This window comes from Corvus brachyrhynchos, unplaced genomic scaffold (genome assembly GCF_000691975.1).
Source record: "Corvus brachyrhynchos isolate BGI_N302 unplaced genomic scaffold, ASM69197v1 scaffold136, whole genome shotgun sequence".
NCBI lineage: Eukaryota > Metazoa > Chordata > Aves > Passeriformes > Corvidae > Corvus > Corvus brachyrhynchos.
Window position 1 is genome coordinate 5464064 of NW_008239080.1, and position 14785 is coordinate 5478848.

Below are 14785 nucleotides of genomic sequence, written 5' to 3' on the forward strand. Positions count from 1 at the left end.
CAGCAGGAAAATGTTAACTTCAAGTGGCAGATACCAGATGAGGGATTGCTGACTGACAGTACACAGATGATGACAGAATAAAGGGGCACTTACAAATAAATTCCAGTTCTGAGCAAACTTTTGGAAATCAAGCTCATCCTTGGCAAAAACTTTACCCACCTTTAAGGTGGAGACGAGGACTTCATTGAGTCGATGCTGCTGACATATGAAAGCCATAAGGGTCATGTTATCAGAGCTGGCCTCTAATTCTTAAAAGAGCAGCCATGTTATTTCACAACATCTCAGTCTTCATTGCCCAGCTACTCTGTCGTTTCACCACAGAACTACTGTCCCACTCCCTTGAAAATCCCTATCAGATCTCTTACAGGCTACTATTAAGTGACCACACAGATTTTTCTGCTGTTCTGCTATGAAGACATATCTTGGAGAACTGCTGTGAGAGGAACCTATATCAGCATTCTCCAGTGAACTTTGGTAACTGGGTGTTCATGCTACTTCTCTTCCTGACATTGATAGAGTGCTCCAGAGACCAGATGCTCACCAGAACATTCCAGAGAGCTTCATCCAGTTTGTAATATTTATCAATGTACGTGATTGTACTGGTAGCCATCATTTCACTCCTGCTCCTTTACACCATGTGACCTCCCCAGCTTCGAATGGTTGGCCAATTTCAGCGAAATTTGACAAGTAGAGATGAAAAAGCTAAAGGCTGATTAAAAGTTGTGGTTGGCTAGAAAAGCCAGACCAATATTTGTTGCTCATCCAGAAGAAAAGAAAAAAAGCAGTTATAATTCAGCTCCTACTCATTCCAGGAGGCAGCCACAAGGCAGATAAAGAGTAAGCCTGATAGTTAGTACATCTGTAAGTTTAAACTGGCCACGTCATGGGGGACCAGGTTCACCTTCTGCATACATGAAAGGGAGGAGGAATAAGGGGCACATTTAACATATTTAAAGAAGATTTAGTAGCTTTATTAGCTTTAGTAGATGAACTTGATTTATCAGGGAACGATTTGCTAAGAGAGGAAACAAAAAAGGTTAAACACTGCAAGAGAATGTAGCCCAGCTAGAAAGGAGTCCCCTGTGTGAGAGAAACTAACAATCCTCTATTAAAATAAAACAGATTTACCATCCATAATAAATATTATCTTTTCTACTACATTTGTGTCCATAAGGAAAGCAAACTTGCAGCTGTTTTTCCCTAGTATTTTCCAGAAACAGACCTCCACTCAAAGCTTAATTCCCAGCAGCAATCTTTTGCCTCTACATACATTAAGACATTTACACTGCATTGCTTTATTGTGTAAGTAAAGGTACATACTCAAGGACTTTTCCTGTTAGTCCTTATGTGCCTTTTTCTTCACTGCCATCTGCAACTTGCTTTTCTGATGTTGCTCTACTGACTGCTAATGAGGCTGAGATGATGTTTGGCAGCTGTATGCAGCCACCTGCTTTTATAGATCCTCAGCACTCCAAGTAAAGATGCTGCATAGCAGGATAGTTTGGGCTCTATAATTATCCACTGTTATTTTTAACTTACTCAAAGTCAGTTTGGGTTTGGGTTTTTTACATTGTGTAATTAACTTATCATGTAAATCTTTCTACTATAGACTCAGTTATGTATGCCTAATTTCTAACTTTCCCTGAAAAGTTTCTTTAGCTGCAACGGAAAATATTTTTACAGCCAGCAATAATCTAAAACTTTTAAAATATTAGATCAACAGGGAGAGTGTGAGGATTTTTTTTCACTGTGGTGGTCTTGGGCTGGGTTTTTTTGCAGGTTTGGCAGTTTTTTGTTCGGTGTTTTGATGGGATTTTTTTTCATTAATAGAAACATATAGCCATATCAGAGGCCTAAGACAGACTGGCTTATTTATTTCCATCTCTGTGAATAATCTCCAACCTATCAAAACACTGAATCTGTTGAAGAAGTTCAGTGAGTGGCTTATTCAAAACCTTAAATTTAACCCAGTTATAGGAAAAAGATTTTTAAATTAAGAGAAAAATTCTACTTGAAAGAACAAACCTTCTTCTGAAGTTATCTGCTGTTCACCTACATAAGCTTTTACTCCTAATAGAAAAGCAAAAAGAATTAGTCTAGGCTCTCTGTTTCTCCTGTTTGTAGGACCAGAAATTTTTACCACTTTTTGCTTTTGCTATTGTGATTGACGTGATTTGGGAAAAAGATAATTTCTCCAAGAAAACTTTCTGAAACAAATAATAGATATTTTGAAATAACTAATTCAAAGCCTATCATTTCTATCTCCCTATATATGAGATGTGCAGGCAATACATTCCAGTGCATTTAGTACAACACCACAACAGATGTATTTATCACAGAATCATAGAATGGTTTGAGCTGGAAGGGACCTTAAAGATCATCTAGTTCCAACCCAGCTGCCATGAATGGAGACACCTTTCACTAGACCAGATTGCTCAATGTCCCATCCAACCTGGCCTTAAACACTTCCAGGGATGGGATATCTACAACTTCTCTGGACAACCTGTTCCAGTGCCTCACCACCCTCACAGTAAAGGAATTCTTCCTTATATCTCATCTAAATCTCCTCTCTTTCAGTTTGAAGTCATTCCCCCTTGTCCTGTCACTACATGCACTTGTTCAGTGTCTCATATATAAAAACATATCTTAACATCTACTTTAATCTTTATAGTCTTCAAATGGATTAGCTGTTATCAAACCTGATTTCATTACGATTTTACCTAATTAGCAGTATACCAGAGAGAGAAATGAAAACTTATATACTGTAAATTCAAATGCTATGCTTACACATTCACACATTAGATGCTCAGCTAATGCTTCTTTCTCCAAGAACTATTTTTAAAACAAACCAGAAAAGCTACTATCACAAATAAAGATATAGACTAGCCTAAGGAAAATGTGAAATAAATACAAGTTAAATAATTCAGTTCTTGGAATAAACATAAGGATTAGATCTCTGCTTTAAGCACTATGATAACTAGGCAAGACCTTTAAGTCATATGCTGCATTACTTTGAGACAATTACTTCAGCAGATACAATCCCAGACAAGATACAGCCTCAGAAATCTAGACTGGAACAACAGGTTGGATCCAGATACTTCACAGCAAGCAGATTCACATATTCAAATGCTTTGATCACTTTTGTCATTACTACAAAATGAATGCAATGAAGCAGTCTAATGCTCAGACTGGCTACTTAAGTCACGTGAGGTCTGGCAGTATTTGCTCTGTACCATCATCAGAAGGTCCAGCTTTCCCTTTTCGCCCCTAATCCTGCGAAAAGCCCTTAAAGATGGGGTTTGTTCTTACCACACACCGATCAAATGCTTTATCTGTATTGGAAAAACTCAGGAATTCTTATGAACCTTAAAGGAAAGGGTGCATGTCAAGAGTATGGACGGCCCTAGAAACAGAAGACTGAGAACAACACTATAAAACTGAGCATCTTGGGTAAAACCACAGCCTTAGGGCTGGACACTATCCCACACTGTGGCTCATATAATAGCTGTGAGGAAAAAGCTTCAAAGACAAGGAAGCAGCTTGTTTATGGGCTTGAAGGGAAGACATGTGAGTACTCTAAACCAAAATATGAAAATCCCAGTGGGGGACCAATTCATAAGTGCATAGCTAAGTTCAAAATAGATGTTTCTATTATGCAAAAATTATGCATCATCCCAAAGATTTTGAAACAGAGCAAGGAACAAGCATAAGAGGTCCCGAGCCCCAGAAAAAACATACCATTTATTAAAATACATAGCTGAAAGGTCAAGCTCTGAACCATTCATTAAAAACAGGTATCTACCAGTTTGTAAGGGAGCTCTTGTTGGACCTGGAGTTAACAGAAAGTCTAAGAGTCAAAGGGTATGGTTTGAGGGAATGTCAATCTTGAGATCAAGCTACTAGAAATGTAGTTACATGAAAGCACTGAAAGATTAGTAAACCATCCACCCCTAACATCTATTCACAGAGCTAAAGGAAAAAAACCATTTCTGATACTCAGCAACTGTCATCAGCATCAGAGAAGACTACTAAAAGCCACGGTCTGGACTGAAGGATCCTGAACTATTATTAGTCACACAAACATTACTGGACCATGCAAACAGAGCAACAAGGAGGGGCAGCAATAATGACAACTTGGAGACAGATGGGAACTAATTTTATTCCTCTTCTACTGGCTATCTCAAAGACTGTCTGATTAATTTCTGAGAACCCAGGTATAGCCAACATTTTATTTTCTTTTTATTAGGTTTGCATGGAGGGTGTATTGTTTCATGGGTTTTTTGGTTTAACACTAGGAGTGGACACTGAAGAGCCCTTTATCCTAATCACACTTAAACCACGTCAAAGTCATGGACAGGACAACATCCATTTCTGAGCAAAGAAGATGTTTATGGAGACAGTTTTTCTTAGTCGCTTTTGATAAGAAAAGATAAGACTCCGAGTGAATCCGAATTCTACTTTGCAAAAGAAAAACAAACAAAAAACCCTAAACACATACACAGAAATAAAATCACAATTCACATTAAATAAGGAACTACATTAAATATAAAGATACTGCCTTAGTGTGCAAATTCGCTGAAGAAAAAACCTCTACTAAATCCAACCCACACATATAGCAAGGCATCTAAGCTAGTAAATCCTCACCAATCTTTCCAATGATTAGCAGGATAAAAATCCCAGACCAGCATCAATTCTTGATGCATATATAAGGAAAAAAAGCCAAAGGATAGTATCTCTAGGGCTTGTCAGATATATAGATGCTTACTGATATAAACCAGGAGAAAATAGGGGGAAAAAAAGAAAAAAGGAAAAACATTCCTAGGGAAAAACATGGGTATTTCAAGAATTTGTCAAGAATTACTATCAGTGAACAATAAAGTCTTTAAAACTATTCTCTTTTAATTTGTATCTTAATTAATCCTTCCAAGGGAGAGTCCTTTAAGTGGAACTTACACATTCTTTTCTATCTAGTGCAATAGTTTGTTGCTGCCTGACAAGTAGTGGTGACATTCCATATGAACTAAAGACAACAACTTAAAGCAGGTTTTTCCTATGGATCTCAAGCAGGTTCCAGACAGTTAATACACAGAACTCGTTGGTCTCAGCTTAAATATCACCAGTACATCTTCCTTCAATGAAAATGATGACAACCTCTTACTACCTTAAGCTCTTGCTAGAGCAAGCAGTGGGAGTCACAGTTCTTCAGGACACATCTGAAAGTACCAATTCCTACATTGTTTTTGCTATGTAAGATAGATTTTCAATTTAAGTTTCCATTTTTTAAAAGATGATAAAAATTTCTGCTTAATTTCATTCAGTGTTTTATGTGCTTTTGTTGTTCAGAGGAAGTTAGCACAACAGTTAATGAGGAATGTATGGGTTTTAGAAGTTTCTTATAGAAAAGAATTACATTTGTGTACTGACTACACAGTAGTCATCCACAAGTCACTGCACGAATAAAATAAATTCACTAAAACACTCACAGATTCATTTAAACTTCTTTTCTAATCACAGTGCAGTAAAACAACATATAAAAAAATTCTGCATCGTATCCACTATTGTAATAAACCTACTCATAATATTAAACAATAGAAGGTGGTGACTATAATCATCATATCAGTGGGAGCACTGCAGCCAGAAAGCCAAAATTCTGGTATAAACCTTTTATAAGAAGAAATATTTCACAATACACACTGACAAATTGCATATGGTATTCCGACATGACGAGAAAGTAAAATTGAAAAGCAGTGCCTTATTAATGAAAGTGTCAAGCAAAATATGCCTTACCTGAGTTATTCCACTGGGAGGGATCTTGTATGACTGCAGCTTTTGCTTCAGTAGCTCAGGATCACTGTGGCGGAATGGGCACCCTGACAGTAAAAAATAAGCAAGCTCACAAACAAGGCTGTTTACTCAGGAGTTAGTGCAGTAAGGCACTCAAGAGACCAGCTAAGCTGTTCCTAATTGCCTAACAGCTTATTAATAGGAAAGTTAATTACCCATGTGTACAATTGCTTACTTTTTTTTTCTTTAAATAATTACTCTACTGCAGAGTTATCAGGGCACCACAGGCTCAAGAGTCACATAAAATATCCCACCATAAACAGGCCACAATTCTCATTCACTGACAGGAAAAGGGTTTAAGTTAGTTCCTTACTAACAATGATAGCATTGGTACATTTAATAGCTGTGGAAAAAACTCAAGAAAATAAAAGTAATGAGAGACAACTGGTCTTTAAAAGCATAGTCCATTGTAAAAATATCCCTTTATAAGTACCTTAGAAAGTTCCACCACCTAAGTAACGGCAGAAGTTTTTTGTCCCAGAGTGAGTTTTGAGACACAACTGAATGAATGACTTAGTACTAGCATAACAGTGAAGCCAGCACAGGTTTCCCATGTTTAGTCATACAGCTGTAGGAGCTTTTAAAATACCCTAGCAAACTTCAGACTTCCTGTACAATTGATCCATATTTCAGAACACCTCTACCTGGTCATTTCTTAAAGCATCTGCACATTTAAAGTCTCCTTGAACTGCATGACACAATGAATATAAAAACAGCAGTTATCAAGTCTGATCTAAAGAGAACAATTCAAGACCACTGTGGTCTGGAAATTAAATACATAATTTAAGAGACTACAGGAGGGAATAACTTCTCTAGCCAAAGGATTCTGATGTTTGTAAACACTTGGGGTTTTTCCCCTTAAGGAACTCACCATGATAATCCCCTTGACTTGGTGGATTGGACATGATAATCTTCATGCAGCTGTATGGGGTATAATCAGTCCTCTTTCCTTCTTTCCCATAGTTGTGGCGAATGCTGTAAGCATATCCTTTGTCAAACTGAATAAAAACAGAAGAATAAATTCGTACACATTGGGTCAGTAATTTTATCTGCTCTGCAAATAGAAATGCTGAATAACAAAATATATTTTCCAAACATACTCAAACTGAGGAAAATGAAAACCTATTTGCTTGCTGCTAGCTTTGGAGTTTATATTACATGAACTTGAATTTGTACATATACATGTTTTACAGACACATCACAAGAGAAGTGAGTAACTGCATTGATTTAAGGTCTTTTCAGCTGATTCTGTAATGGCTTTAAAGATAAGATGATATAAAGAGGAAAATTTTGAACCCCACAATATTATTAAATGGAGAAAACATGGTAATTTAAAATCTTTCACAAATGTCCATACATTGATTGCCTGATCAGGGAAAAAAAAATAGAAATACAGATTTCTTTACTCAGGTTCACATTCTTGTTCTTCCAATGTATAATGCTACACCTATACTTTGCTTCAGCACCGAAGTTCAATTCTTCAAATTCTAAAATTAAGTATACTTTGCTTGTATAAAAAAAGATTTTCTCTTTTGTCTACCAATAGACTATCAACTCCTCCAATAAAATGAAATCTTCTGAAGTAATATAGATGTAGTCAAACATTTATCTTGACAGCTGAGCACAAAGCTATCAATATATCATTTTAGATAAGTCCTATGGAGACCATTCAATTACATGACTTCACATCATTTTTTTACATGGTAAGAGGTGACCCATAGTAGAATCAGATTACTTAATATACAGATTCCATTAAATTGCATTAGCTACAATAAGACATCAAGGAACATTTGTTCAAATACCATACTTCCAGTTCTAAAAACCACAAATATGATAAAATAATGAAACATCATATTTATAATTACACCTCTTTGGTCTCTCTTTGCCTCAAAAAAGAGCTATGACAGTACGTAAAAGGAAAAACTCTGCTCTTGCTCAATTCAAAATTATAGCATTAATCTTAAATTCTACATCTAAGTACAGACAATTCCCATAAGAATTTAAGTTTTCTTCTCAAAAACCACTTTAAATTAATTTTTTACTCTGACTCTGGTATTTTCCTAATAGAAGACAACGTAATATATTGAGAAGAATCATTCAAACATACAACTGCTAACACTACTACTGCAAGGATATTCTCATTTCTACCGATAAAAGCAGTTCCCTATTTGGCCTGTGGATGTCCAAATAGTACTTCAGAATATTCATATACCTATGAAATCTCCTGACTGGACTAAACATGACAAAAACAAAATAGAAACAAAAATGTATTTTTCTTCATATAAAACACTTCAATGTTTTTGAAAATATAGTCACTTGAAACTCTGTAACATAATATGCAAATATACATGATAAATGTGTATAAAAATATACACAAACTTTGAGAATAAAATCCTAAATTGCACCTGACTCAAACAGTAAAAAAAAACTTATCCATCAAGATGCTGCTCATAACCAAGTCAATGCACAAAGAAGACTAAAATTCAGCACTTACCCCTAATAAGGCTTAAGACATCCAAAGCTCTGAACAAACATTGACTAATTAATCCATACTGTGCACTTGGCAAAGTGACTTTACTCTACTTTAAAAGACTTTTTAAAAAGCAGGAAAGGGAAGCAGCAAAGAGAGACAACAGCATTTTGTTTTCTAGCATAGCCATAGACAGGATCAAGCGGGTGGGAATACTCCTTCCTATCTAGCCAACCTTTCTGCTCAGGAGATAAAAGAACTGGTTGGTTGAATAGCAAATAAACACTACTTTTTCTAGCAACAGAGTTGGGCTTACCAACTCATTAGAGAGAACTCTCTAGGTGTGTGCACACACTCGGAAAGGCCAGGGAACAGCTCCCCACCCCTTCGCAGGGCCCCAGCAGCTGCTGGCCAAGTCCTGCTGCTGCCCCTGTTGGAGCAGCAAGTGGTTTGGTTATCCTGAAAAACAGCAAAGATCAAATACAAAGACGTGTGCATTTTAATTTCCAATCTCTGCATGAACCTGTTAAACTGAAGATGGAATCTGTGATCCTGTAGCCACCTATTCTTCTACCCAAAAGCTCTGGAATTTTTCCTCCTTTTCAAAAGATGAATTAAAGCACATTTCCATCTTCTTAACAAAGGATGTTTGAGCAAACAATTAAGTTACACTAAATTTTTTTTTTCCAAGGGTAAAGCAAATTGTGATCGCTTCAGGATGCACTGCTTAGTTTCCTAGAAAATTAACACCCCTCTTTAACAGTTATGTATACTAAAATCTTGAGCTGTACTTTTCACATCACTTGCCTTAATGCCCACAGAAATTACTTTTAGTACTTAACTCAGTACTTATGCTGAGAAGCAGCTCTTGCAGTAAACGGAAACAACAGCTACATAATAACACAACACGGCCTTGGGACAGGCTGCATCTTTTCTCATTGCTTTCTTGTAATCCTGTTTGGTTCCCAAGAGTTTTTGCAGTGGCAGATGGCAGAGAATAACACAGCTACGTGGTGCAAGTTGGCACATGTGCAGTTACATGCTTCACTGAGCGCTCTCTCATCCTTGTGATTCAGCTTTTCTTATCATTGATCACAGAAACGGGATTTTAGCACGGCCGATATCTGACAGGCTGCGTGGTCATCCTCACCAGGAAGAAACCATGAACTGCGGCATTTCATTATAGAAAACACATCCTGCAGAACAACCTTCTTTGTACACTGGGGAATGAACTCCATGGTCTGCCTCGTTCTTTCCTAATATCATTACTCTAGGATGTGCATAAAGGAAAAAAAACACAAGAAGCAACCCCTTTTGCTAGAAAAATCACCAAGGTAAAATTAGACATGTTTGAAATCTGCAGAAACAAGAAGGCAGAGCGATCTGTTCCTTCCTGTTTATTCTAACACCTCAAATTGAAGTGGCTCAATTTAAGTTCCTCGAAAAAAATAAATTATACACAGTACATATCATGCATGTAGGTGTTTGCAGGGTCATTCTAACTTCTTATAAATTGCTTGGTTTTAAACTATTTTAGAGAAACAGCTTAAAACTACTATTACCATCTATTCTAACTGCAATCTACCAAAAGGGCATTATGGCAACAACCTGTAAAAGGTCAGACTCAAATTAAGTGATTTGAAAAATCACCAAAAATTTTTGGTGATTTTTGTAAGAACTTTTGAGGGTCTTACTGAACCCAGGTATGAAGTTGCTAAACAGTAACGAAGCTGCAGGAGCAAGTACATTTCCATTGTACTCTGCATGACAGTTTTCACTGAGATGAAACTAAAGAATACAAAACCAAAAAATGATTCATCAAAAATCTGGGCATGCTCTACACATCCCACCATAGTCTGTGCTAACTATCAACAGAAACTGCCAAAGTTACTATGAAACAGTAATACTGAAGCAAGACCATTACATTATTGAGATTACCTACTGCTGGTCACACTTGACAGCAAGGATTCTCTGCAAGTTTTTAACTGTAAGCCCACATCAGGACTATCTCACTTACTTTGCCTCTATTTAACTCTCTGAGCTTTATAAAATCTGCAACTCATTTATAATTTATGTGTGAGGTGAATGGGCCACGGCTTTGGCAAGGGAGAAGGAGATTAAGAAATATGTCTCATTTAAGCAATGAACTGATTCACGCTGAAGCCAAGAAGCTGAGGCAAAGGCAGCCCTATCAAAAATTGTCACTCGGATCTTGGAACGTGCAAGTCTAGGCATTAGCAGCAGTGTCAATTTCTGTTTCAAAAAACTGCCAGTCAACTCTCCAAGCTTTAACCTGATCACTGAAGACAAAGTTTTTAAGGACTTCTCTTTCCTTTAGGCATGGCTGTAGGATGCTCGTGACATCATCAGCAGAGCACTTCAGACCAGACAGGTGGGTGGTTTTGAGGTTTTATGCACCAGTGTTTGTTGTAATAAACTGGTATGTCCACTGTATGATACTGAATATACTAAAGATGATACCGGCTATCCTGGTGACACTGAGGCTTTCTTAAGACAACTTCTCCCTATAAGAAACAAAGCTCTTAGTACTGACAAGTGGGACAAAACCTGTAGTCCAAAGCCAGAATCAAGGAGGCTTGGGAGACAGTTCACTTGGTATAGGTAAGTGTACTGTAGCAAAGAACTTATATTTTGCTTTTATGTGGTACATTCACAAGAATATCAGGGTACTGCAGATTAATTTGCCTAATAAATGTTAGTTAAGACACACGTACTATACTAGATACACTTCACTAGAAGATATACAAGTTACAAATTATAGTGTAAATAAAAAGGGATAGATATAGATACAGATATCTAAAAGCTGTAAATTTGCAGCTGGTATAGCCTAATACCAGATTACCATGTTCCAGATAGGAACTTCAGGAAAACGTATTTTCAACAAGTTCTGATCATATAAATGCATACAAGATCTTTAGACGTGGAATGAGGATGTACCTCAAAGGGACCATTTGGCAGGTGTATGTTCTCCTTTGAAGGAAAGTTTTCAGTGGACAAAGCAGGAAAGCATGGGTCATGTCTGCCACGTAATTATCAGTTTGATATAACAGAATATACTTTCAAAAGAGAACTACAAGAAATGACATTCCCCAGGCACTCCAGCCACTGAACAATGGGCATCATGTCATCATTGACCATTACCTTCCTTGTATCACTTGCCATATTTGCAGATTAGTATCTGTAAATAGAAATAGGTGCCCCATAAAATTTGTTATCAAATCTGATATTCAGCATGCATATTAGGATAGAAAATAATTTGCTGACAGGTCTTGCAAGCCCTGTATGTTCAGGTCCATACTTCCACAAAACTTTCATGTTTCAGTTAAAACTACTTTTATATATTCATGTAAGATTTTATGCATCTATTCCTTACAGTACTGGGAAATTTATTTATTTGTAGTCCATCAACTAAGAAAAATGGCACACAAACTTTGTCTGGCTTCTTGGCTGACCACCTGATTATTTTCAAGTCTGCAAAATTCAAAGAAGTAATGGCTTAACACCTCTTTTTTTTAAACAGTCATTGGGTAATTTCCTGTCTAAAATTGTTGAGCCTGTATAGATAACAGCTTCAAATTTATAAATTTATCACACACAGTCATGTATCTGCTGAAATAATTGGTTCTCTTTTTCATCCATTTCCTAAGCAGTCACTCTAATCATTACTGTTGACACTGCTTAGTTGGCATATCTTTTTCCAAGCAACTTTTCTTTCTTTAAGCTCATTCTTAAAATAACCTCAATTTAAGATTACCTTTTTGCAAGCACAGTTGTATTTAGGAGCACAAATAAATGCTTCTCTATCTGCCAACAACAAACATTTGTCCTAAATTACCGTCCTGTAGCCCAATTTCTACCTCAAAAGTACAGATCAGAGACATCACCTAAAACCGAACTGGAAAACTACTACATTGTGTAGCAGTCAGCACAGACCAATTCACAGCAATATAAAAAACCTTTTCCCCTCCAGTTCCAGGATTTCCAAACTACATGAGGCAAGAACCACTTAGCCCTGGAGATGGTTTCATCTGCTATAAGAAAACCAGAATTTTTTGGTATCAAACACCTTGTATACTACCCATATGAGCATAAAGTGTGTGGCTGATGAACTAGCAAAAATCTGATACCACAGGCTTCTATTTACAGCAGTCTAAGCTTGCCTTAGTATAATTTAGCTAAATATACAATTTATGTACACAATTTCTTCACACATTTACATGCACCAAGACTTTGAACCAGGAAAAGTAAAACATAAACCGCAGCAGGCTGTCTTCTGCCTCAAGACACTGCATCAAATTATCAGCATAACACACCTTAAAGCCATCTCTGTAACAACTTGATTTTTCTTAGGCACATGCTTGGTCACCTACAAACGATTTTATTACCTACTTCAAAACTGCAATATTTCTTTCTGTATCTAAATTATTCTGATGTTTCAGTTGGGATAAAGTTAATTCTCTTTTGAGTAGCTGGTACGGTGCTATGTTTTGGATTTAGTATGAGAATGATGTTGTTAACACACTGATATTTTGGTTGTTTATAATTAGTGCTTACTCTGAGTCAAGGACTTCTCAGTTCCCCATGCTCTGCCAGTGAGGAGGTGAACCACAAGCTGGGAGGAAGAACCAAAAGGACAGTTAGTGGCTTTTTGGGGGGGGGATTGTGATTTGGGGAGGGGGGACGACAGGGGTCCTCTCTCTATTTTTATTTTGATGCCTATGAAAGTTAAACAGAAGTAGAATAGTAACTCACTGCATCTGCAGAAATAAGATTCCGCTCCAGACATCTAAATCCAGACATCTGCCATTATTATCAGTGGCGGTCAATGCAATCAGAGGAGTCTGGGGAGCAATTCCATTTGCCCTGGAGGCTCATTAAATAAATCATTCTCTAGACACTATTGACTATAAGGGCTAGATTTCTATTGGTCATAATGGCAGCTTATAATCCTAGTGTAAAGAGAATGTATATCAAGGAGAAAAGAAATTCAGTATGTCTGTATCAAAACTGAGAGAAATCCATACTCTTATGTATACCACAGCACTGTGTATTACAGATTCACAGAGAAGATGGATGAAGACTGGCAAGGGGCCCAAAGTCCAACAACTAATTTCCTACTGCTTATTCAAGCTCTATCAATTCCCTAAACAAGAATGCTCTCATATGATGTTCTATAGTTTTTATTTGAATTTTACCCTAAGCCTCAGGTTTTTAAATGTGGCCACATCACTCAAAGAGATTCAGTGACTTAGACTGAAAAACATCCTTTCAACCAAAGTGAGAAAGTTATCAACATTTGATACAACTGTGGAAAAAAACCCTGCCTTTTACTGATATGGTTAAACCTCTTGGACAAGGATCAATGACAGAACAAAAGGATATTAAGTCCCAATCACATGTTTCAGGATGTCAGCAAATCCTCAGTATAAGTGTAGATTAAAACAAATTGATTTATTTTCTAGATAAATTGATCATTAGAAAAAAAACATCAAATAATTCTTAAAATAAAATTACAAGGAGACAGAGTAATGAATAAATTTCCTCAGGCTGATAAGTATTCCTTATGTCTACTCTAGAAACATACACACCTAACTTTTTTGAGGCAGTCATAAAAGAATGACAAAAGCAAGGCAATAAAACACAAAACAGTACATGGATACTTGAGGTTTGTCAACCCATTTGAACATAGAGTAAACTAGATATTGGAGCTCTCCTAACAGCATCGTTTGGCTCAAGATCACTGGCATACTCTCTAAAAGCTCTGCTATAAGACCAGATTTTTTTATTTATTAACAGGACAATAAAAGACAAAATCTCATTTTAAGATAATGATCAAACAGAAGTTCAGAAAACCAGGTATCAGCCCTTGCTGTCATAATAAAAAGAACTGCTTACAGATAAAGAACAATTTATATTCTGTCTTATGCAAAGTTCACTATAATCAAGACATATTTCAACTCTAGACTGCAATTTTGACAAGAGCTTTTCTGCACTCAACAAAAGAAAGCTTGTTTCAAAAATACACAAGACTATTTTCCTATCTTTTTTTTTTTTTTTACTAAAAGATGACTGCAGGGAAAATGGGAACAGAAGAATAAAGAAGCTCTACTACCAGACTGCTCTGAACTGTCTCAGAAGAAGTAACACACATCTCATTTTTAGTGCCTCCTGTAAACTTCTAAAAACAGGGAAATAACTGTGGTAAAAAAAGCACAGGGAGCCCAACTACTGTAATTGTGGGCTTTTTTAAAAAGTTTGTTATAATTCACTAGTATTGCCCCAATTCTCATGCCCCAAATTCAACTCCATTAAGTAGATGAAATAGAAAAAGAAAATAAATTGGAATTTAAACAGCAAATCTTGCCATAAAGACCACATGCTTCCACTCCCACATGTACAGCAGGTGACCAAAAGAAAAACAGGGAAACAGAAAACAAACTAACAAAAAAC

General features: G+C 36.6%; 1 protein-coding gene across 1 annotated transcript in view; it reads right to left on the bottom strand.

Annotated features, from left to right (window-relative positions):
- The window catches only part of PRIM2 (primase (DNA) subunit 2), a 97334-nt gene that overhangs the window by 7648 nt on the left and 74901 nt on the right, over window positions 1–14785 (bottom strand). Inside the window, exons 11-12 of the mRNA XM_008637662.2 lie at window positions 6716–6842; window positions 5788–5870 (exon numbers count right to left, since the gene is read on the bottom strand). Of these exons, the coding sequence (XP_008635884.1) occupies window positions 5788–5870; window positions 6716–6842 (210 nt within the window). The remainder of the gene's footprint in view (window positions 1–5787; window positions 5871–6715; window positions 6843–14785) is intronic.